The 25,631-nt window shown below is 48.8% G+C and overlaps 2 protein-coding genes across 2 annotated transcripts; one reads left to right on the plus strand and one right to left on the minus strand.

Moving 5' to 3' along the window:
• Positions 1-1,373: 1,373 nt before the first annotated feature.
• LOC135815086 (probable tubulin polyglutamylase TTLL2) lies at positions 1,374-8,099 on the plus strand. The gene is made up of 2 exons (XM_065328326.1): positions 1,374-1,862; positions 5,649-8,099. The coding sequence occupies exons 1-2, from the start codon at positions 1,849-1,851 to the stop codon at positions 7,738-7,740; spliced, it is 2,106 nt and encodes a 701-aa protein (XP_065184398.1). The 5' UTR covers positions 1,374-1,848; the 3' UTR covers positions 7,741-8,099.
• Positions 8,100-9,297: 1,198 nt separating this feature from the next.
• On the minus strand, positions 9,298-16,860 carry LOC135815094 (uncharacterized). Its single transcript, XM_065328339.1, has 4 exons — positions 15,663-16,860; positions 13,216-13,854; positions 11,779-12,408; positions 9,298-9,982 (listed from the first exon to the last, which is right to left on the minus strand). The coding sequence occupies exons 1-4, from the start codon at positions 16,599-16,601 to the stop codon at positions 9,836-9,838; spliced, it is 2,355 nt and encodes a 784-aa protein (XP_065184411.1). The 5' UTR covers positions 16,602-16,860; the 3' UTR covers positions 9,298-9,835.
• Between the last annotated feature and the right edge of the window lie 8,771 nt (positions 16,861-25,631).

Genomic DNA, 25,631 nt, shown 5'->3' on the forward strand with positions numbered 1-25,631 from the left:
ACCTTATTGCTCCAAGTAGGATTTACAAGCGAGTGAAGGGAGAGCAGACTGGTCTAATAGCAGACCGGGTCTAAGCAAGGAAGTAATCGGCATCAGAGGTGATCTTGCACATCAGAAAACAGATGATGATCACCAAACACAGAGAAGTTGGCTATGTGTATGTTTGTGTCACTGTGTGTGCATGTGTGTGTGTATGCGCGCACATCTGTGTGTGAAAGAGAGGCAGACAGACAGATAGCATATGGTGGGAGGGATCAAGGTCTGACCTCAGAGTTAAATGCTGACGGTGTGGAATAGCAACAGTGCGAAATCGGGCAGGGTGGTTAATGGCCCACACTGGAGCCGAGTAGGAGCGCTAGTGGTTGAGGGCTAGCACAGGAGTAGCAGCAGCTCCAGCCTAGGAAGATCAGCTTCTGGATGAAAATCTCCCAGACACAGTAGGTACCAAGCTTCACTAGCAGATTGCCGGCAGGGGTGCACGGCGAGCACCCGTACATCCCTCAAGCCACCAGAGCCGCAGTACTTGGACACGATCCAGGTGCTTACCCGCCAACAATGCTGAGAAGGCACTGGAGCCATACAGGAACTTATGATCGAGCATGACCACAGACTTGAAATACAGGGTCCGGCGTTGAATACTGAGACAGCGACGTCTCCTCCAAAGAACACCACTCAGCCCCACCATTGCATTATTTTCGCTTTTTCATGATTTTTACAATTGTGTTAGAGCACACAGCACTCGATGCAACATTTACCAGTGACTAAATAACTCCGCGTCTCCGACCATAACTGCAGCGTTCCCGTGAGCCTGTTGGATTTCTGTCAGCCTGTTGAGATTATCTTCATCTCGTCACATGTGAGCCTGTGTGTTTCATCCGTATCGTGGCACAATTACACAGACACGATTTCCAACTCAGGCCGGTTCCGTTGCTCGAAGGGTTGGCGGTAAGAATTGCTACGCCGTCTGTGGCTGCATGGGAACTTGGCGAGTCGTCGTCTTTCTCCATAAATCCTGATCGTCACGCGAACAACAGCCACTATTGCCTAAAAACTACGACACAACAGTATCAAGCTCGCCCCAGCAGAAGGACACGAATGACGAGCGCTAAGACGGAGAAAGAGAGACAGGGTTAGCGAGAGCTGACTAGTGCAGGTACGCTGTCACCTCCTGAGGTGGTGGGCGAAGCAGCGAATTGAAACGAAGGAAGATAGAACTTATTAGAAGGCATACGGAGGCACCAAAACCTATTGCCTGTCACATACTAAGTGCGATTTAGGGTTGACAGCTGTCAGCTGACAGCCTCAAAAATTTGAAAATCTGCTCAAAAAACTCTCGATCAGAACTCTGCGCACTCTCAAATGGAGCGCACAGTAAAAAACTCGGCGACGAAGAACGCTTCGTATCGACGCCCTGGACTGAATTCGGCACGTCCAACAAACGGAATAGTGTTCTCTGATATATTCTCTACGTGCTGGGTATGGTCGCGTTTAGTTGGAAGCTCAGTGCATCACCACTTTCGATTTTGAGACTTGGCCGATGGACTATTTCGATTTCCTAAAAATCCCTTGCATGCCCGCAAAGATTTCTCTCCGCCTCCGGCATGGTTATCCGGCCGCTTGTACACTCTTGCTGAGACAAGAAAGCAGTAATATAGAGTACGTAGCAGGAAATTCGATTCGATAGCGGCTAGCGGACTAGATTGACGGTGGTCCTACGTGGAGAAAGCAGAGCCAATATTACTTGCTCGGATCGGAGCTCCGAAGCTAACATCGGCTAGGACAGCAAGTCGCTACCCGGAATCTAAGTTTACCCGCTGTCGGTCAACAGTCGACAAATCGACCGTCAACATGTCACTGACAAAGTAAGCACTGAAAAGATTATTGCTATTACTGTATTAGCCTGTGGCTGTGTTCCATCTAATGGCTGCTTGGATCGGATATCTCGTGTAGCGGCAAAACTGCACACACGGCTGTTCGGGCAGTCAGTTATGAGCAGGGCCTAGGGAGTCGTAAAAGCCCGGGAGAGGACACGGCACACATTCCCAGAAAACATCTTTGCCTCGCGCTGCCGGGGAACGCTGCCAGGGAACGGTGTTGCGAGGCAAGGACATTATTATTTTCGAAAATTGTGATGTCTTCTTGAAATACTAATTGGGACATTCTCCGATTTCTCTTAGAGCACGGAGACGATTGCTCCGTCGAGTCTTCTGATCTCTATTTTCATCCTCAATTCTTCCAGCTGCTTCACTCATTCTCTCTCAGTTTATCGAAGTTAATTATTCCGAGGCGATGGAAATGCAAGATAAATCCCTAATTGTACTTCAATTTTATTTGAGTTGGGGTGAACGAAATGAGATTTGTGGAAAATGACGCCACTTCCCGTGTTGGCCGCTGGTCGTATCATACAGCCCATATTCCATTGCAGGTGATGGGCGAACGTTCGTGTTGAGATCCGCTGAGCTTCCTCGTACTCGTGGAGTTGAATTTGTGGCAGAATTGCACTGAATTGCAGTCAAGTGGTTGTGAATGAAACGAGATTTGTGGAAAATGACGCCACTTCCCGTGTTAGCCGCTGGTCGTATCATACAGCCCATATTCCATTGCAGTTGATGGGCGAAAGTTCTTGTGGAGATCCGCTGAGCTTCCTCGTACTCGTGGAGTTGAATTTGTGGCAGAAATTGCACTGAAATTACAGCCAAATGGTTGTGAATGAAACGAGATTTGTGGGAAATGAAGCCACTTCCCGTGTTAGTCGCTGGTCGTATCATACAGCCCATATTCCATTGCAGGTGATGGGCGAAAGTTCTTGTGGAGATCCGCTGAGCTTCCTCGTACTCGTGGAGTTATGAATTTGTGTCAGAAATTGCACTGAAATTGCAGTCGAGTGGACTTCTGTGCGTGTGTTGTGAGTGAATCGCAACGGCTCCCTTCCTTCAGCATCGTCAAAACGCAACATAGAGCATTATTACGCACTCGTTCCATGATTCATGATATTGCCTGGATTCTTTTAAAAACAATCAATGTGTGTTCCCTATCTATCTATCTACATTGTACATGGTTGCAGGTCGTTATTTATAAATCTTGATAATTTCAACACTTTTCTACTCGTATACTGAGTACGCGGTGACTTTAGCCGTTTAGGAAATGGAAGGCTCAGCCTCCAGGTTGGCCAGAAAGGTTCTCAGTGAATCTAACCGAAGTCTTGGCGAGTGTACAAAAGGTAAACCTATAATTTGTACTTCATAACGGAATTGTGCACAAAATGCGCACACACGCGCACACACAAACACTGTACAAACACACACAAAAGTACAAGCACATGTGCACATACACACGCCTCCCCACCCCCTGTACCATGTGTACTGAGTCTGACAGACAGACACACAATCATGTTTATGCTTCCTTCGCCACCAGTTTCGGATATGGTGTCAACAACGAGTTGTAAAATATTGGTATTTTAGGACTCCCTGCCCTGAAGACGAGCACCGCGCCGTGGATCGAGCAGATCCGGCCGCGCCGGCCTAGCGTGCTTCACTTTCTGGCCGAGGCAAACATCGTCCGCGTGCGCGCATCCGTGTCCTCTCCCGGGCTTTTACGACTCCCTGGTTATGAGTATCCCTCGGACTTTTTGGAGTTCATTTTTTTGTTGAATGATTACCGTAGAATCCCGCGGATAAGCCCATGGGCTTATCTGTTTCACAAGGACATTTCGGTGGGCTTATACAAGAACATGGGCTTACACGCGGGCATGGGCTTATACGCCGACACCAAAATTGTGCTATTGAAAAGTGCCAATGAAGTGAGAAGTACATTGCTGAAAGCCACTGTGCAAACAAAAACAACCGATGATTGTGTTGAAATGTACAAAAAAAAAAAAAAAAAACCCTTAACACTCGTACTACGTACATGTACAATCATCATACATGTACATGGTAGGACCAAGAGTTCATAATTTATGGACTCATGGTACAATTTAGGCCCATGGGCTTGTACGACGAAGCCTTGTGATGTTCGAACTTTCCCAGGGCTTATGCGCGGGCATGGGCTTATACGCGGGTGGGCTTATCTGCGGGATTCTACGGTATGTCATGCTGTGTCACGACTGAAACCTCCTTTGTTAAATACATTTGCATGGTTGGGGACAAAGTCAAAAAACATTAAGTCCCTTGAATTTTTGGTTGCGAGTGCAGCGTTTGTATGCTAAGTAACTTCAGGGCTCACCACGACCGTACAAAGCGTCAATAGCGGTCATTTGGATTTGACCAATCAGCACACGGCAAAACGGGCTGTTTCTTGCAATTGTGGGGTGTTTTCTGAGTGGAGCTTGGCTGTATTCGTTGGTTTTAGACATTAGGCCATTGTGGATTCGTGTTCAGAAGGTGTGTCTTTGGAGGGTTACCGTCTCGAATTTTTCGATTTGGCCTTCGTTTGGCTGAGATCGGATGGCGAAATCATTCAAACGCGAAGGCGTGCGAACAAGTGAATGAAGAGAAAATTGGAAATCGGGGACGGTAAACCGATAGAGAATTCCAAGACCTTGAAAATGAGCTATCGATGGTGAGAATCGGCCGAGGAGAACCGCTGTTCTACTATTTTGAAGACATCAAGGTCGGCCGTGCGTTGCCGCGCGCACCAACAAAAACTGGCAGCCGTGCGCATATCTGCAAGTGCAACAAGAAAGGACGGAGGAGACAGCAAGCGTTCCAAGTGAAGAGTTTACCTTCGTGTTGACTCAAGCTAAGGATTCATGCCAGTCAGGGATCAAACCAGTCACCTCTCATCATGGTCATGACTAAGGGATTCATTTGTGACCAGAAAACTCCCTACTCGCAGCGTGAAAGCTGCGAGGCCAAACAGAAAAGAGTGTGCCGAGTCGCGATCAGGAAACGCTGAGTTCTACTGACAACATTGGTTAGCTAGGCGCGGCAAATTCTTGTAGATGCCAGGACTCAAGTTCACCAGTACCTCACGGACATATCTTGGTCGACACCCACCAGCGGATTGAGAAAAATGACCAAGATGGCTTGGAGAAAGGACGTCTTCTCCGCGTGTCTTTCCCGACATCAAACAGCAAGATTCGCTTCGGCACTGGCCCTTCGCTGTACAGAGTAGACCAGGGAGTCGTAAAATACCGGTATTTTACGACTAGACTGTACATCGCTGTACATCGATGAGCATGAACTCGGGTGCGTAGCCGCTATGACTGCACAAACTCTGGCCTTGGCGGCATCGCCATGTTTTCAAAATGGTGGTCGACGCTTTTTGAATTTTGTATGGTCGTGGTGAGCCCTGAACTTAGCTGCAAGTTGCAGCCAAAATTCCAAGGACCCATTTTGTGACATTTTCACTATTTCGAAAGGTCAGACTAGTTTTTCCCTCAACGTGGTCCATTATTATAATATTTTTATCGTCACGATGTTTGTATCAAACCCTTTGGTTGCGTTAGCTGAACCATTTTTGGTGTGTTGCATCCTGCTGGATAAGAAACGATTGGTTATGTCGGCTGAACCATTTTTCGTGTGTTCTATCCTGCTGCATAAGAAACGTTTGGTTATGTTGGCTGAACCATGTTTGGTGTGTTGCTTCCTGCTCACACACGTTTGGTTATGCTGGCTGAACCATTTTTGGTGTGTTGAATCCTGCTCCAGGGCCCTGCGAGCAAATGGGACTAGAGCACGGGATGCAATGCTGCTGCCGACCAGGGTGGTGGACGAGACAGCAGGCTATGGCCAGGACCAATGGGGCATGGACGACGGCATCACCGTTACCTACTGGCTGCCGGCGCCCGACAGCAACGTGTACCGGCGGCCGGAGCTGCACGAGGCGCTGCGCAAGGCGGACGTGGCGCGGGCCATTCTGCGCCAGTATCAGCCGGTCGAGGGCGAGCTGACCTGCGCCGGCCAGGACATACCCGGCTCACTCACGGACGCCATGGACAAGGTAGGCTTCGGCAAGCGAACGCTGACGTCGCATCAGGCACGCGTTAGCATTACTGCAGGCGCGGATGGTGCAGGTCAGATGGGAAAGCGTGATGGTGATGAGCCGGGCAAGGACTGGAACCTGCTGTACTGCAGATCGTATCCACCCATCGACCGCAGGCTGCTGAAGCCGTGGCAGAGGATCAGCCAGTTCCCCGGCGACATGCATGTCATAACACACAAGGACAAGCTTGGCGTGCACATCACAGAGTGTCGACGCCGCTATGGCATAATGTTCTCATTCATTCCGCCAACATTCGCTCTTCCGCGAGACACGTATAATTTCCGTGAGTTCCACGAGCGCTTTGCACTTGGCGGTGGCGTATACCTCGACTCCATAGCCAGCAATTTGGGCATATTCGAGCAAGCAGATGACCGAGTGGACAAGGAAGGTGATGAAATTTGGATTCTCAAACCGGCCAGCTCATCGCAAGGCAAAGGAATAGCTATTCTGAACTACAGTCAGATATCTCGGCAAGCGTTGGTGCGCCCCGTAGTGGCACAGATGTACGTCTGCCGGCCCCTTCTCATCAGTGGCTTCAAGTTCGACCTGCGCCTGTACGTGGCAGTGGCGTCTTATCGACCGCTACGCGCTTACATCTACCAGGAGGGTCTGGTGCGGTTTGCAACGAAGAAGTTCAGCCTGGACGATCTAATGAGCGTGCATGCACACTTAACTAACACATCCATCAACCGGCGAGCAATCGGCAGCCAACTCCCAAGCAGCATAGTGGGTGATGACTGTCGCTGGAAGCTGTCACGGCTGCAGAAGTACTTTCTCGCCAACGGTATTGACGATCGCATGCTGTGGCAGCATGTCTCCCGCATCGTTGTGTGCACTCTACTCGAACAGGCCAAGTTCATACCGTCGGCGCCAAACAGTGTGCAGCTGCTCGGTTACGATATCCTCATCGACGAGCATCTCATGCCGTGGCTGTTGGAAGTCAACCTGGTGCCTTCCCTGCAGCGCACGTGTGCTCTCGACACCGCGCTGAAAGTGCCTCTACTCGAGGACTTCATCCGAGTGATGGAGTTCAAGCCGGGCGACGAGTTCTGCGGGAAGCCGCTGCTGCCAACACCGTCGTCTCCTCAACCTCCTCCTCTGCCGCCGCGCCGGCGAAAGGCAAACAGATTCAAGCGCCGACGGTCTTCGTCCTACAAGGCCACCAAGGCCATCAAGCGCCCCGTTCACCTTCCCAGCATCGAGCACCCGCAAGATCAAGGTCTATGGCTACCCGAGTGGCAAACACACGTGACAGCACCAGTGTCACCCGGCCGGATACAATCTCCGCCGCCGAAGGTCTGCCTTCGGCCAACTCGATTCGACAATCCCGTCATGATGCCGAGGCAGCCACGCGGACAGCCTGCCCACCACCCGACCCTGCAGCATGGCAGCTTTGCGATGATTTACCCGTTCGACCAAGACACGCTGCGCAATCGCAGCACCACGGAATCGGGCATGAAGTCTGCACTGGCCTCGCTGCATCGTGCCACCAGCAGACTAGAGCAGGAATTCACCAGGCATGCTGCCGGTCCTAAACAGCCTGCTCCGCCCAGGAGAAGGGTGCATTCGTGCTTCCCGGGACCACGGCCACTGCCCGTGCCAAACAGAGGGGGCTATCCGTTCGCGATGCACCAGACTCTGGGAGAGAACAACATGCTGGGCAAGTGGCCTGGGTTCGAAAAGCCAGGTCCGTTCCGTGCGCCACCACCTTTCTTCACCAGCGCCGGAACTGGCACGAACAGATCGCATTTTGCATAGAAGTCATGGATGCAATGTGAGTACATTGTATGTGAAGTATAAGGGATGATTAGAGATGATTCGAGCCACAGTATAGCTCTCTTGGTCTGGACATACGTGAAGTATGACAGTGGCTGTAGCTATCCTCGTCAATGAACACACGTTGTACGGATTTGTTGGATTTGCCGTGTCAAACACTGCGTGTACTTTCTCTTGCCGGTCATGTACTCGTGTCTTGTAAGCTCTCTTCATTGCGCTTGTTACACTCGAATACTGGTGGTGCTGGTGGTGTTATTTCAAATCTGGTCGACTATATGAAATCAAACTAGCAAGGTCTACTGGATGCATGTATTTTTGGCCTTGAAAGAGCAGGCAGTTCCCAGTGGGAGATGTGGTGGTAATTGTGGTGGTCGCCAGTTTTATGTACCGTAAAGTACCGCGAGAGCGCCCCACCGTCTCTTCCTTTCGTGGGCGCATTGAGGAGGTGGTCTGCTGTCTGTGGGTCACAAGACATGAACCATGTACACATACTGCACGTTTTGCAGTCAATCCGTGCCTTCGAGCGGACATGGGCTCCACACAAAAACCCACTCAGTGTGACCTCGGTACACTAAGGTTGTCACACCATACACACTTCGTTGCACTCTGCCATACGGTTTCCCTTTCCATGGCTGTAAAATCAAGTTGGGGTGCTCTAGCGGTAATTTACGGTAAATCCAATCTCACAGGAATAGAGCAGAGCCGCATTCACTGCCCAGTGCAGGGTCCGCAGCACCAGCCGTGCTCAATTCCTGTAACCTGGGTAACATGCAGTGCATACCCATAATCACTAGAAAAAGAAATTCATGTGATTCATGAAGTGATTCATGAGATCAGATGTACAACCTCATGAATTCAATCACCAGTAGTGCTGCACTCAAGTGCACAAGTGTTGCGTGCGTGGTGCAGTGCTGCCAAATAATTTTCGCCCCAAATCGGACACCCTTCGCCGCCGAGGCAGGCCACGTGGTGTGAATATTTCTTCTCAGCAAATTTTTTCCAGAGTATTCAAAATATCGCCCAGAATACCATGAAAAATCGCTTCGTTGCCATGGTAACCGATATGGCACCCCGAAGTTGTAATGAATTTTGTAATGCATGACTGTGGTCACACACTGTACAGTGTACATGCCATCCAGGCATGTTGCGTTGCTCTTCCACGACCAAGCGCTACTGCTAGCCTTTTTATTAGAAGCACATGTACAGTGTTTTATGCCTTCAGTTGCTCAGAAAAGTGAAAATACAGGACTTCTGCATAGGAACGTAATGATCTCTGACATTTTTGCCTGCTTTTCGGACGTTTCCTTTTTCGGACCGGTTTTCGGAAGAGCCTTCAAAAATCGGACGGTTTGGCAGCACTGTTGGTGGTCATGGTGATAGGGTCGTGTAGTCCCCGGCTCTATTGTTATCCATGAGGTCGGTTTTCGGTAATCCAGGACGTAACTATCTACCTGGCATCTCTCTCAGCCTCTCCGTCCGTCTCCCCCCCCCCCCCCTCTCTCTCTCTCTCTCTCTCTCTCTCTCTCTCTCTCTTTCGCGGATGGTATGAGAAGGAATGATTGGAGTGGATGTGTTGCGGAGGAATGATCGGGGTGGACAGATCGGAGAAGACAGCAGAATAGACGGACTGTTGGCCAGCACCCTTGAATGAAAAGATGAGTTAATGCGGGCAGTCAGGAATATGCTACTGGAATAGCTGTCAGCTGACTGTGCACAATGTCTCGGGTGAGTGCCGTGGCATATTCGAGAGATGAGGGAAGGCAAGGAGCAGAGTACAAAGCTATTGTTAGCAATCAGTTTTGAATACACTTCTCTTCTTCCGGTCAGTCCAATATCATCTAATTCATCTTATTTTCTCGTATAGATTCACTCCATGTCCCATAGCATAATAGCGTCCAATCAAAGGGGGAGGGAGTGAAAACCACTGAACCAGGACTGAAGAACCATGTAGAAATAGAAAGAAAGAATATTCATGAGCCCAAGGGACGGAGGGGAGAGAGGGCTAGAGGGTGCTGTACTGGCATACTTTTGCCGTTGCCGTGGTAATATTTTAAAAGTGGATTTGAATGTTCATTGTTTAGGCCTGGCAGTGTGCGGCAGCTGAGAAGATACCGACCGCAAGCAGACCGGGCAGGTCTGGCTGCGGCAGCGGGTCGGGAAGGGGAACAACCGGAGCTTCCTCTGGCGGCGATTCAGCGCACTCCCCGGGCACAATTTCACAGACCTGCACAGACAAAAAACACGTGTACACATGACAAACAAACGGTAACATTTAACAATATTATTATTCTCACCAAATACATTCAAAAGATATGGTACTTTGCAGCAATCCCCAGCATAAAGAACAGTACAGTATAGAATAGTTCTCAATTGGTGATGCCAAGGTTTAGCGGCAAAGGTTTCTTCTACTAAAATCTCCTATAGTTTATTTAAATGTAGAAGAGAAAAGGACATATGGATACGAGTTAAGAGTAACTATCCATCACTGTAACATGATACTATATACAGTCAGAAAGTGCAATAACTAGGCACAAAACTGACAGTGTACTGAAACATTCGATTTATGGCTCAACATCCGAGTTTCAAGTTTATTTAAAGTTATTTTTAAACACCACCAAAGTGAGTAGCTCACAATACTTGTACCATCATAGATCTGAGTGCAAGAGAGTATGAACTTGTGGGAGAGAATTGGCCTATCATTCTTCGACCGCTGCCGCCTCTAATCAATGTAACCGCCTTCATTCCGTGATTCAAATGTTGGCCTACTCCATATTATTCGATATTGGCATGTTCTGCGGATTTGTAGGCATGCTTGGAAATTTTAAAAATGTCTGTACGTCCGAGCCTGGTTTAAATCTTAGGAAAATTTATTTTTCATTGCCATCAGGTTCGGCCTCATTTTCTCTATGCTGCGCTGATGAGTCCACAAAGGACGAAACAGTTCTGTCCGCAGATTGAGTACTGTCCTGCAATATTATTTTTGTAAATGCAAGAGTATGAATGATGGTACTAAAATAACACAAAATTTAATAAGTTACATGCATGCACATGTACAACCCAATGTACCCGACCGCGTGCTGAACAGGCCGCGTTGTAAAATCAAGTTCGCACCACTTCACATGTGCGGTGTCGCAGACTTACGTAATGCACGCAATGGTTACTGTAAGACCAGATATTTTAACGTCAATTAAAGCTCACGATCTCCGGATTTTTGTGGGTCAGCGAGGTGAAATTCTAATGAAATTCTGTCTCAAAACCGGCAAAGGACTGTACATGTACATGTACAAATCGTTTCGACTTTAAATGTTAACGAATTGTTTAAATTCGTTAAATCGAGGTGAAATTCTAAAGAAATTCTGTCTCAAAACCGGCAAAGGACTGTACATGTACATGTACATATTATCGTTATGTGCATAACGACTTTAACATGTTTTACGAATTGTTTAAATCCGTTAAATCGCTAGAATGAAATGTTCGCTAACATTACTGGTCTTACAGTAATTTTGAAATCATACATGCCGGTATGATGATTGCAGTCAGGATGACAAGCAGAGCTGCCTTCAATGCCTCCACCGGCACACTGTCTGCTATGCTCTGACTCTACGGCATTCGAGCACGCCTAGCACCTTAGCTGAGTACATCATACTGTGTGGATTTCTTCTACTCACAGTTACTGTAACAGCAGAAATTTTCGGTTTGTGTAATATTTACGGTATTCTCCAAAATCGGCGGTTCGGTAGAGGGAAATTTTCGGTAAAACCCATTATCCAGGTAAGTGTACTAGTACTACATGCATACAGTATCGGTATTACCGAAATTTTCGGTGCGTTTCATTTTCGGTAAAATTTGTCGGCACCGAAGTCACCGAAAATAAAACACCACCGAGAATTTCTGCTTTTACAGTATGAGAGTGTCCACTGTTCAAAGGTACTAAACACCAGGTTTCAATTATAAACAATAAAAAACGTTTTTAAACCTACACACATAGCCAGTGTGGTATACGGTCATGATTCCACTCACCGCTTTCTTCAACGGGAACGGGAAGAATTGAGTGTCGGATTGGCCTGGCGGTCTGAAAAACCGCTCGGCGGCCTGGGCAGCGCCGGTCGAGTCGAACACGAAACGCAGCTGCAGGTCGCCAAACGCGCCCATGTCCGGCAGGGTGAAGTGGACCTCGGCGTCGCGGAGCGTGCGCAGCTCTCCGGTGGCCTGGGCGGCGGGGAAGAAGAAGTCCACCCGGGCAGTACTGGCCGCCTGCGTAACCTGCAGGGCCGTGTTGTTGAAGTCCGTGAACGTACGTGCGCACGCGACAGAACTGGGGGCATTGAACTCGCTCAGGAGAACCTCGATAGAGCGCCGAATTGACTTCTCGTTTAAGAGGCTGAACGCCGCGCCGTAAAGCACCGATGTGTCAAGACTGCCGACACTTGATGCTCCGGCCAACGCGTCCACCATACTGCACTTCTGCGCGGGGATGCATGTGGTGGGTGGCACCGTTGGTGGAGAGCCCTTGCACTGGGCGACCATTGCGAATATCTGCGCCACGTACAAGTCACCTTGCCGGGGCCTGGCGAACGCTTCCGGAGAGGTCACGTTGGGCGGCATAATGGGTGGCGTATCTCCACAATCTCCGGGCAAATCCTCGCAGACCTACAAGGAGATGGGCAGAAGATTGCGCATGCAATGGACACACGCTGTGTGTTATTGTCATTTGTGATGCGCAACAAAATGAAATCTTAGTTCCACGGGCGCTTCGTAAACCTGGTTGCTCCGCAACAGAACAGCAGACAAAAGCACTGCATTATTGTTAATCCGATGCTAGGCGCATATGCATGCAATTGAATAATCACAGTATAATGCCTTTTAGCATGCCTACTTTCCTATATTGGGCCTTCTAGCATTGTCAGCACAGTGGGTACATCCTTCGTGGCCCTTTCTTTACTTCAAAATCATCACATTCGCCGCTGAATTAATACTGTAGGGCATGCACGTACATTTCGAGTTGATGTTGTGAAGATGCCACGGGAAAAAAGCAGCTACAGTCAATTTCGAGAATAGCTACCCTCGATCGCACCTGAGAACGTGTTTTCTTTTCGGGAGCGGTTGGTATCTGTGAAGCTGCCAGTATGCAGAGAAAAAGGTACTGGGTCTTGAAAGATAGTGTAGTCACTGTAGAATGGGTAATTTTAGCGACTATTCATTTTAGCGTTTTCCCATTGTCAACCGGTTAGCGACGTTTTATTTTAGCGATTTGCAGCGATTTTACTCACGGATCACCAGTGCACTACTAATGTCTCAACGGATTAGCGACTTGAAACTTTAGCGAAAATGAGTCGATCGCTAAATTCGCTAGGATTTTTACGTCGCTAAAATTACCCGTTCTATAGTATTAGCGAGGTGTTACAGCCAAAGTTGTTCTACCCGAGGTTGATTAAACTATACATTTGTGACACTCACTGTTCTCTCCAGAGGAAATGGGAAGAATTCGCTGCTTGACTGTCTCGGTGGACGGAAGTGATGCTGAGAGGATTGAAGTGCACCTTGCGAATCAAAGAGGTATCGCAGCTGCAGGCTACCGAATTGTCCCACGTTAGGCAGGGTGAAGTGAACTTCGGCGTTGTTCAGGGTGCGTGGCTGTCCGGGTGACTGTGCTTGAGGGAATATAAAATCAACGACGCCAGCGCCCTTCGACTGCGTTACCCGCACCACCGTATCGTTCAGTTCCGTAAAGCTGCCTCCACACTCGGCAATACCTGGGTTGTTGATCTCAAAAAGCATCTGACGCACCGTCGACAGGAATGCACTTTCGTTGAAGTGCTTCAGCGCGCTTGCGTAGAGAGCGGACAGGCTCGGCTGCGAGGCATCGCCTCCCTTGTCCAACTCGGCCAGCACATCGACTACGCGGCACTCTTGCGCGCGGAAGCAGATCGTGGCCTCTCCCGCGGCGCTGCTGGCACACTGGGCAGCGACAACCTCGTTGTTGACGGCCGTCGCGATCTCCGCCTGCGTTGGCGACGGCAGGGGGTCGGGAATGGGAACGTTGGGAGGCGTTATCGGTGGCGTTGCCGAGCATTCTCCGGGAATTTCCCTGCAGACCTGTAGAGAGGGTGGACACACAGGACAACACATAGGACAACACACAAATACAGCTTGAAACATCAGCAGGTGATATTTTCATGCAGTCTCTCTGCATGCATGCATACGTGCAGTGAAGTGACCAGCATTTGAAATATAGTATACACGTTATATGAAGGGCTGGAATGCAAAAATGATGAATCAATTTCATCACTTTTCGGATAATGGTCAAAAAGCACTCATTTTGTGTGCGATTTGTATCTAAATCCGTGTTCGAATTCCAGTTTTGAAATGGTTCCAGTCCGAGTGTGGATGTGAAATTTTGCATGTTGTTGTCCCTAGACCTGTTGATTACACGGAGGTAAAAATGTGATTTTCTCAATTTTGATGCCTATCGGGTTTTGCATCTCAGCTCTTCATAAGGGCGCGCTCACACTGCGACCAAAACCAGCGTCCATGCGGCCATGCGGCCAAGTTGCATGGCAACGGCATGAACTTGACCAAAACGTCGCGGCCACGTTTCAAATCGTGACCGCGACCTCCGGAGGGGGGTGCCACGACTTGGCGGCAACATGATCGTAGATGTGAAGCGTATTTGTGTACAACCTGGCCTGAAGTATGTTCAATTTCTCAAATTCTGGTGTGTTGATTCATGAAACTCGGCGGTTGTCGATGTCATCCTCGACATTTGCACATTTAATTTTGTAGCGGTCCTGCACGCACGCACCGCCATATATGCATTCTTTTCCCTTTTTGGACGATGTCAAATTTGTTTTTAGTTGCTTCGTTGTCAGTTGATCATCAATTTCTACAGTGTACTCGTTCGATGGCAGCTTGGTCTGGCTTTTCGGTTTGGGATATCATCTTTCTCTCCCTTTCTGCGATGATGGAATGCCATACCTCAAGACATTTCAGTTACATATCATCGGAAAATACAGTTCTCATCTCGGCAACAGACAACAGAAACCACTACCGGACTTTCCACTGCACTGGCACTTGCTCCGACCACGAGGTCAGGAAAGCGAAAGCGCTTGGATGTCAGCCCCTCAAGAGTCCAAACCTACCTGATTGTATGAATTATTTTCGTCGACTTCAAGAATACGAGCCACGTCTGCCACGAGGCACTTCCACCAACATGCAACATGCGAAAAATTACATCCAAAACCATGAAAACGGGCCACAACTTTATTAAGTAACGCACGAACTCTTTTGGATACGAACTGCAATTCGTAAAGTTTGTGTGACAACTTCACGTCTAGGCGTGTACGAGGCCTAGTGTGAGCACGACTGCCACGTTTCTGCGTTTTGCTGGCGCATGGACGCGTGCTCATGGTCGCAGTGTGAGCGCGCCCTTAGCTGTGTTTTTTTTTCGGAAACAAGCACTAGCATCGTGTGAAGAAGATTGATCACCTGTGCAGTGGTAACACAAGCGCAACGCAATGGATGACACTGTCCTCTTCTCAATCTGAACTCCCATCTCCTATAAGCTGGCCATTTCGTTCTACACATATTGTTGCACTTCGTGACCAACTTGAAAGAATCAACACTCGTCTTCGTATAGAAGTGATTTAAGTGAACGTGCTCGTTTTTCCTTTTTTTTCACAAGACAGTACTGTACCTCACAACACGCACACACACACGCATGCACACACCCACGCACACATACACGCGCGCACGCACACACCCACGCGCGCACGCACGCACACACACACACACATACACACAGACAGACACAGACACACACACACACACACACACACACACACACACACACACACACAGACAGACAGACACACACACACACACACACACAGTCATATTGTACTCACTGTCTGAGTCAGGGGAAATGGAAAGAACTGGTCATTTCCCTGGTTCGGCGGGCGGAAGAACTGCTCTGTGGACTGCAGATTGCCACTAGGGTCGTACATGAAGCGCAGCCGGAGATCACCGAACGAGCCCAGGTTGGGCAAGGTGAAATCGACAGTTGCGTCGTTCAGGGTGCGTGGCTCACCTGCTGCCTGCGCAGCCGGAAAGAAGAAGTCTATCATACCCGAGCCGTCCGCCTGCGTTGCTTGTACTGTCGTGCCGTTGAAGTCTGTGAAGTCACGTGCACACTGGATGGTGCTGCGGTCGTTGAACTCACCCAGCAGAGAACCGACGGAGGGCGCAAACGAGTTCTCGTTGAAGATGCTGAACGCGGCGGTGTACAGAGCCGAGGGTGTTAGCCCACCGGCGTCACCACCACCTCCCTGGTTGAGCAGGTCAACTTCACTGCACTCTTGCGCGGGGAAGCAGGTTGTTGGACCCTCCGACGACGACGGGGGCTGGCTCGTGGCTTCGGACGGTCCGCTGTTAGCCAGGCCAGGGCCGGGCGAATTTGCTTGCCCCATATTCTGCATGCTGCCTTCATCGGACGAGTCGCTGCCGCTATCACTGCCACTGTCACTACTATCAGATCCAGCACCAGCAGCAGCTGCATTGGCCGGAGCTGGAGTGCTGCCGCTGCCAGCCTGTCCCATGTTCTGTGCCGGCATATTGCCTGCACCGGCGCCACCACCTGCTTGCATGGCCGCTTCCTCGCTGCTGTCGCTGCTATCGCTGCTGTCGCTGCTATCGCTGCTGTCGCTGCTATCGCTGCTGTCGTCGCTGCTGCTGCGTACGGACAGGTGCACCTCGCGACTCGCTTCAAGGAAGTCGCCCAGTACGCCGGCATGGACCACGGCGGCAGTCATGGCCCAAGCGACGACGAGCACCACCAATGTCTTCATCTTGTCTTGCCCGCTTCGTGCTATGTATGCGAGCACAGGTTAAGTAGTGCAGTAGTGCAAGAAAACAACTGCTTTTAGTCTAATAAATATCTGTTCATTAGTTGGAATGGAAAAGACGTCTAAAGAAACAATGGACTGTCACCACCAGGCCAAGACACGAACCAGGGATCTTAAATATCTGTGCAGTTGGAATTTGTCAGCTCTGTTGAACTGATGCAAGCACAAGCTAGCCTCTGCTCCTTTATTCTCCGCTTTTAGCTAGCACATTCAACACCTCACTTGTTAAAGCCACTTCACCGGCCCTAGGCTATAATCCTAGCGAACTGGGCATGGTGAACGAGCTCTGGACAACTACTTGGAGTATGGGCGTCTCTCTCTCATCACAGTCACGGCTGAGTTCCCATAGCGATGTTGAATATGTGTGGATGGCAAACAATTTGCACGCGCACATACCACTACTTGGGAGTTGAGTGTAGAAAGTTGACCAGTACAAACGTGACGTGAGTGTCATGTGTTACTGTGCGGCCAATCTGGCGTAGACATGATGTACTACAATTACTTAGGGAAGGAAGCCACCAAATGACTCTGAACACTTCACTTCTGGCCACTTCACACGTATACTGTGACTATTCCCTGGGAAAGCCAGGGAAGTTCTCCATGCTATCACAGCACACATTGTACATCGTCAACACACTGATGTTCAACAGAGCTGACAAATTCCAACTGCGCAGATATGGAAGATCCCTGGTTCGTGTCTTGGCCTGGTGGTGAGAGTCCATTATTTCTTTAGACCTTTTTTCCCTTTTCCATTCCAACTAATGAACAGATGTTTATTAGACTAAAAGTATTTGTTTTCTTGCACTACTGCTCTACTTGACCTTTGCTCACATACATAGCACGAAGCAGGCAAGACAAGATGAAGGCATTAGTGGTGCTCGCCTTCCCTTGGGCCATGACTGCCGCCGTGGTCCATGCCGGCGTACTGGGCGACTTCCTTGAAGCGAGTCGCGAGGTGCACCTGTCCGCACGCAGCAGCAGCGACGACAGCAGCGACAGCAGCGAGGAAGCGGCCATGCAAGCAGGCGGTGGCGCCGGTGCAGGCAATATGCCGGCACAGAACATGGGACAGGCTGGTAGCGACAGCACTCCAGCTCCGGCCAATGCAGCTGCTGCTGGTGCTGGATCAGATAGTAGTGACAGCGACAGTGATAGCGGCAGCGACTCATCCGATGAAGGTAGCATGCAGAATATGGGGCAAGCAAATTCGTCCGGCCCTGGCATGGCTAGCAGCGGACCGTCCGAAGCCATGAGCCAGCCTCCGTCGTCGTCGGAGGGGCTGACAACCTGCTTCCCGGCGCAAGAGTGCAGTGAAGTTGACCTGCTCAACCAAGGAGGAGGTGGTGAGCAGCCATATCAATGCTGGTCATGTATCACAGAACAAACTGATGCAAGCACAAGCTAGCCTCTGCTCCTCAATTCTCCGCTTTTAGCTAGCACGTTCAACACCTCACTTGTTAGAGCGACAACCACTTCACCGGCCCTATGCTATAATCCTAGCGAACTGGGCATGGTGAACGAGCTCTGGACAACTACTTGGAGTATGGGCCTCTCTCTCTCTCTCCACAGTCACGGCTGAGTTCCCATAGCGACGTTGAATATGTGTGGATGGCAAACACGCGCACATACCACTACTTGGGAGTTCATCTTGTCTTGCCTGCTCCGTGCTATGTATGCGAGCACAGGTCAAGTACAGTCAAACCTCTTTAGGACGAACATCAAGGGACCGATGATATTTGTTCGCAATAACGGGAGTTCTTCTTATCCATATGACTGTTTTACCCAGTGAAAACACGGGGTTTTATTCAATACAGTTACGAATACTAGTTCTTCTTAAGCAAACATTTGTCTTATCAGTGTTCTTCCTAACCAGGTTTCACTGTAGTTCAGTAGTGCAAGAAAACAGCTGCTTTTAGTCTAATAAAATAATATCTGTTCATTAGTTGGAATGGAAAGGGGAAAAAAATTTAAATAAACAATGGACTGTCACCACCAGGCAAAGACACGAACCAGGGATCTTAAATATCTGTGCAGTTGGAATTTGTCAGCTCTGTTGAACTGATGCAAGCACAAGCTAGCCTCTGCTCCTCCATTCTCCGCTTTTATCTAGCACGTTCAATACCTCACTTGTTAAAGCGACAACCACTTCACCGGCCCTAGACTTATAATCCTAGCGAACTGGGCATGGTGAACGAGCTCTGGACAACTACTTGGAGTATGGGCCTCTCCCTCTCCACAGTCACGGCTGAGTTCCCATAGCGACGTTGAATATGTGTGGATGGCAAACAGTTCGCACCCGCACATACCACTATTTGGGAGTTCATCTTGTCTTGCCTGCTCCGTGCTATGTATGCGAGCACAGGTCAAGTAGTGCAGTAGTGCAAGAAAACAGCTGCTTTTAGTCTAATAAATATCTGTTCATTAGTTGGAATGGAAAAGGGAAAAGAGGTCTAAAGAAACAATGGACTGTCACAACCAGGCAAAGACACGAACCAGGGATCTTAAATATCTGTGCAGTTGGAATTTGTCAGCTCTGTTGAGCTGATGCAAGCACAAGGTAGCCTCTGCTCCTTTATTCTCCGCTTTTAGCTAGCATGCTCAACACCTCACTTGTTAAAGCGACAACCACTTCACCGGCCCTAGGCTAAAAATCCTAGCGAACTGGGCATGGTGAACGAGCTCTGGACAACTACTTGGAGTATGGGCGTCTCTCTCTCATCACAGTCACGGCTGAGTTCCCATAGCGACGTTGAATATGTGTGGATGGCAAACAGTTTGCACGCGCACATACCACTATTTGGAAGTTGAGTGTAGAAAGCTGCCACCAGTGCAAACATGACTTGAGTGTCATGTGTTACTGTGCGGCCAATCTGGCTTAGACATGATGTAGTACAATTACTTAGGGAAGGAAGCCACCAAAAGACTCTGAACACTTCACTTCTGGCAACTTCACACGTCTACTGTGACTAGTCCCTGGGGAAGCCAGGGAAGTTCTCCATGCTATCACAGCACACATTGTACATCGTCAACACACTAATGTTCAACAGAGCTGACAAATTCCAACTGCACAGATATGGAGGATCCCTGTTTCGTGTCTTGGCCTGGTGGTGACAGTCCATTGTTTTTTTAGACCTTTTTTCCCTTTTCCATTCCAACTAACGAACAGATATTTATTAGACTAAAAGCATTCGTTTTCTTGCACTACTGCTCTACTTGACCTGTGCTCGCATACATAGCACGAAGCAGGCAAGACAAGATGAAGGCATTGGTGTTGCTCACCTTCGCTTGGGCCATGACTGCCGCCGTGGTCCATGCCGGCGTACTGGGCGACTTCCTTGAAGCGAGTCGCGAGGTGCACCTGTCCGCACGCAGCATCAGCGACGACAGCAGCGATAGCAGCGAGGAAGCGGCCATGCAAGCAGGCGGTGGTGCAGGCAATATGCCGGCACAGAACATGGGACAGGCTGGTAGCGACAGCACTCCAGCTCCGGCCAATGCAGCTGCTGCTGGTGCTGGATCAGATAGTAGTGACAGCGGCAGTGATACCGGCAGCGACTCATCCGATGAAGGTAGCATGCAGAATATGGGGCAAGCAAATTCGCCCGGCCCTGGCATGGCTACAGCGGACCGTCCGAAACCACGAGCCAGCCTCCGTCGTCGTCGGAGGGGCCGACAACCTGCTTCCCGGCGCAAGAGTGTAGTGAAGTTGACCTGCTCAACCAGGGAGAAGGTGGTGAGGTATCACAGAACAATCTGATGCAAGCACAAGCTAGCCTCTGCCCCTCCATTCTCCGCTTTTAGCTAGCACGTTCAACACCTCACTTGTTAGAGCGACAACCACTTCACCGGCCCTATGCAAGGCTTGAAAGTGCTACGTCACAGCATAGCAACAATTTCAAAAATTCAAAAACTGGATCCACTTGGATCCAGTTTTTGTATGGATCCAAGCACATTTCAAGCGATCTTACCCACCGCATGGTGATGTAGCCAGTGAAACTGACTGATTTGGCTACTGGGGGCGGGGTTACAACTGGTGGCGAAATAAAAGTCACACCTGCATGCGACATGAGTGGGTTGCTATGCACCCACATACTTAGGCAATGGCAAAGTCACACCTTAATGGATCCAAAAATAGAAATCTGAAGTCAACTTACTACTCCCTGGCCGTTTTGACGTCATCACTTTCAAGCCCTAGCGAACTGGGCATGGTGAACGAGGTCTGGACAACTACTTGGAGTATGGGCCTCTCTCTCTCCACAGTCACGGCTGAGTTCCCATAGCGACGTTGAATATGTGTGGATGGCAAACACTTGAAACAGTTTGCACGTGCACATACCACTACTTGGGAGTTCATCTTGTCTTGCCTGCTCCGTGCTATGTATGCGAGCACAGGTCAAGTACAGTCAAACCTCTTTAGGACGAACATCAAGGGACCGATGATATTTGTTCGCAATAACGGGAGTTCTTCTTATCCATATGACTGTTTTACCCAGTGAATACACGGGGTTTTACTCAAAACAGTTACGAATACTAGTTCTTCTTAAGCAAACATTTGTCTTATCAGTGTTCTTCCTAACCAGGTTTCACTGTAGTTCAGTAGTGCAAGAAAACAGCTGCTTTTAGTCTAATAAAATAATATCTGTTCATTAGTTGGAATGGAAAGGGGAAAAAAATTTAAATAAACAATGGACTGTCACCACCAGGCAAAGACACGAACCAGGGATCTTAAATATCTGTGCAGTTGGAATTTGTCAGCTCTGTTGAACTGATGCAAGCACAAGCTAGCCTCTGCTCCTCCATTCTCCGCTTTTATCTAGCACGTTCAATACCTCACTTGTTAAAGCGACAACCACTTCACCGGCCCTAGGCTTATAATCCTAGCGAACTGGGCATGGTGAACGAGCTCTGGACAACTACTTGGGAGTATGGGCCTCTCTCTCTCTCCACAGTCACGGCTGATTTCCCCTAGCGACGTTGAATATGTGTGGATGGCAAACAGTTTGCACGCGCACATACCACTATTTGGGAGTTCATCTTGTCTTGCCTGCTCCGTGCTATGTATGCGAGCACAGGTCAAGTAGTGCAGTAGTGCAAGAAAACAGCTGCTTTTAGTCTAATAAATATCTGTTCATTAACGTTAGTTGGAATGGAAAAGGGAAAAGAGGTCTAAAGAAACAATGGACTCTCACCACCAGGGAAAGACACGAACCAGGGATCGTAAATATCTGTGCAGTTTGAATTTGTCAGCTCTGTTGAGCTGATTCAAGCACAAGCTAGCCTCTGCTCCTTTATTCTCCGCTTTTAGCTAGCACGCTCAACACCTCACTTGTTAAAGCGACAACCACTTCACCGGCCCTAGGCTAAAAATCCTAGCAAACTGGGCATGGTGAACGAGCTCTGGACAACTACTTGGAGTATGGGCCTCTCTCTCTCCACAGTCACGGCTGAGTTTCCATAGCGATGCTAAATATGTGTGGATGGCAAACAGTTTGCACACGCACATACCACTACTTGGAAGTTGAGTGTAGAAAGCTGACCAGTGCAAACGTGACTTGAGTGTCATGTGTTACTGTGCGGCCAATCTGGCTTAGACATGATGTACTACAATTACTTAGGGAAGGAAGCCACCAAAGACTCTGAACACTTCACTTCTGGCCACTTCACACGTCTACTGTGACTAGTCCCTGGGGAAGCCAGGGAAGTTCTCCATGCTGTCACAGCACACATTGTACATCGTCAACACACTCGTGATGTTCTGTGATACATGACCAGCATTGATATGGCTGCTCATACATGCTCCAGTGAAAGTCAGTTTGGTATGAGCACTGCCTTCTTGGGCCAGTTCAGTTGTCTGTACATTGTTCTGTCAGACCCCAACCATCCTTTAGCACCATGTCATCGAGCCACCAAGCATTACCCATGCCCCATACACGTAGATCTACTCACCATGCTCTTGATAGCAGGCTGTTGTCACCTTGATTTCGATTGATTTTGACGGCTGGCCATTCACGGTCATGTGTTTCAACATTTTGATTCATTTCTCCAAAACGATCCTGGAGAATGTCCTGGAAATTCCAAAGCATACACCAAGCACACAAGCTAAGGCTCGGCACAGGCTTGCACAAGTCCACTGAGAAGAGAAATTCTAACTGGACAGATAATAGGTCTGTTCAAAGCAGTACAAGTCCGCTGCTTGAGCTACTTGGGGCGCATTCAGACGGGCACATTGTCATTCAGAACAGGCTTGACAGGCAACATGGCAGGCGGGACGAATGTGGCATTTAACACACGCACTCCGTCCATGCAAACGACTTTGTGTCACACATAAATCATAATAACTGTGGCTAAGAAGTATTATATAAATTAAAATTGTGTACTTTCAAACATTTTTGTTCGATTTGCTTTTTTTAGTTAGGTAGAGACGGCCAAGCAAGCGACAGAAGAGTGTTGCAGAGTTCTCAGGCTGCATGGTGCTTAGAGTCTGAATGCAGCAGCTCTGAGACCTGAGGCAAGCACCCACAATGATTTTTTATCTTTCTGGTCTGATCTCAGTGCTCTGTGCAATTATGTGCAAGCAATTACCACTCCACCCTCGTAAGCCTGAAAAAACAGCAGGGTGAGCAGGATGAACAACCTCTGTTGTTGTGACCAGCTTCCCCGGTCTATCCCCAGGCACGCTCTGAGTTCCCACAGAGACATGGCAAACCAAACAGGCTGCACACGTACACAAAACTCAGTGCTGGAGAGTTCCGTGTGAAGGTCTGAAGGGTGACCTAACCAGAATGAAGGAGATTCACATCGGCTATGTATATAACTATGTATCTAATATTGACTGAGTACGAGGTCAATATAGGAAATAAAAGCCGAGTAAAAGACCGAGGCGAAGCCGAGGTCTTTTACGAGGTTTTTATTTCCTATACTGACCAAGTACGAAGTCAATATTAGATTTATCACGACAAACAGTCCGTATTTCAAATTCCAAAACGATAACCTCATGAATCCCGGTTTTATGATTGCACAACCGTTGCACCACCACTTACCCATGCAGTGACTGCACTAGGCACCGTTCAACTGCGCAACCCCTAAGCAGTCAAATATAAGCAGTCAATATAGCCCTAAGGAGTGAAATATGCAGGAATATTTGACTGCTTAGGTATGGCAAAAATCTATGTGAGTCAATACTAAGGGAGTGATAAAAGTGTGTTACTGCTCAGCCAATGTTGCTTAGACTTGTACTGGAACAAGTAGTAAGGGAAGGAAGCCACAAAATGACTTTGAATATTTCACTCAATCTGGCTACTTCACACCTCGACTACACAGTCAGGAGTCCCTGGCCTGGGGAAGCCATGCAGTGCACCATATCACAGCACACATTGTACGTCGTCAACACACCAACAACACGCTGTTGTGGATGACCGGCTGCATTGCATGCTATGGCGGCCGTTCATGCTTGCTTGCGTGCAAATAATTAATTGATTTGCACGCAGCTAAAGTCCTTGCTGCTAATAATGCACCATTTTCATTTCGTGAGGCACACAAGCATTGATGCCTAGCTATGCTTACACGTAGGTCTGCATGCAGATCTCCTTACCATGCCGACCAGGATCGCCTGAGAAGATCAAAATGGTTTTGGCGGCTGAAGACAAATGTTTGGTCATGATGTTTCTGCACACTTCATCCATTCCTCTCAAATGGTCACAGAGAATGGTAGAAATGAATCATCTGCAAATTCAATACAACGAACGCACAAGCGAGGATTGTCGTTCGTTCCCTCTTGAAGAAGACCCGGCCATACCCAGCGACCGCTCATTCCATAGGATAGATGCTGCCATTACTTCATAACCTTGCAAAATGACCAGATTTCCCGTCGATCCTGTGTCAAGCTGCTACTACTGCACATCAAGTACTGGTAGTACAATGCCGTCTTCCGCCAACAAAAGAGCCCGCTTAGCAAACCGGAAGACATATGGGGCATTGGTCCACGGCCATGCCCTGGAGGCGCGCTATGCACTCACTTGCTTCCGCCATCACGCTTTACTGACAAGAGTACTGAGACATTCGACGTCCTGACACCTAGCTTCAACACATCTCTGTATCTAGTATCCAGTTACAGTGACTGAATCCAGTAGAATCCAGTTACAGTGATGGAGAGTTACTCTTTTTAAAACTCGTATCCTTATGTCCTTTTTAAAGTTCCGATGGTATATCTCTCGCTTGCGTACGGCAAGGGAAACTTGCCATATCGCCGATTTCCCGATCCCGTTTCCATGGCGACTACAGGTGATGACGCACATTCTGCTTAGCTCGTCAGTTGTCTTCTTGTATTCACGAAGTGAAAGAAGTACTGTGTTCAATGCTGTTAGTGCCGTGAACTGTTTATCAGTAGTCCTCTCCGTTGTGTACTGGGACGTGACACCGACAGGGGAAAGCTGGAGTGCGGAGACGTTAGCTGGCAAGCGAAAATCGTGACGAACCAAGTGCTGAAATCTTGGTTGGAACAAATCAAACGTTCAGCATTTACCTCAACCAAGGACCATGCCGTTTGCTCTTTCCACTTCCTGAAGATGGATGCGCTGCCTGCTGGAGACTCTCCTATCTCTCGTAACATCTTCTGAAGCCAGGTGAGACGACGAGTAGCGGAGATTAGCGAACGAAATAATGTCGTATGTTTTGAAATTTTTGCTGAACATATCTCAGGAGAGATGGCGAATACCAAGCATCTTCTCCTAGTCTAGAGAAACCATTTCGTAGGCTACATTCCGCCTAGGGAAATGCAGGAGACGGCCTGGCTGGGGAGGACACACTTGGAGGAGAACGAAGTAAGTGATCTTGTTTATGGCGTTCTTTGGTATTGCAATCTTATGTTTGACGAACATACGGCATGGTGCATAGTTGGTCGTTGAGTGCCTGCATGTGCATGTATAAGTGTGTGCTGATAAACACTTCCTATGCAAGAATCTGACACTCATGCTC

Source organism: Sycon ciliatum, chromosome 1 (genome assembly GCF_964019385.1).
Source record: "Sycon ciliatum chromosome 1, ocSycCili1.1, whole genome shotgun sequence".
Classification (NCBI taxonomy): Eukaryota; Metazoa; Porifera; class Calcarea; order Leucosolenida; family Sycettidae; genus Sycon; species Sycon ciliatum.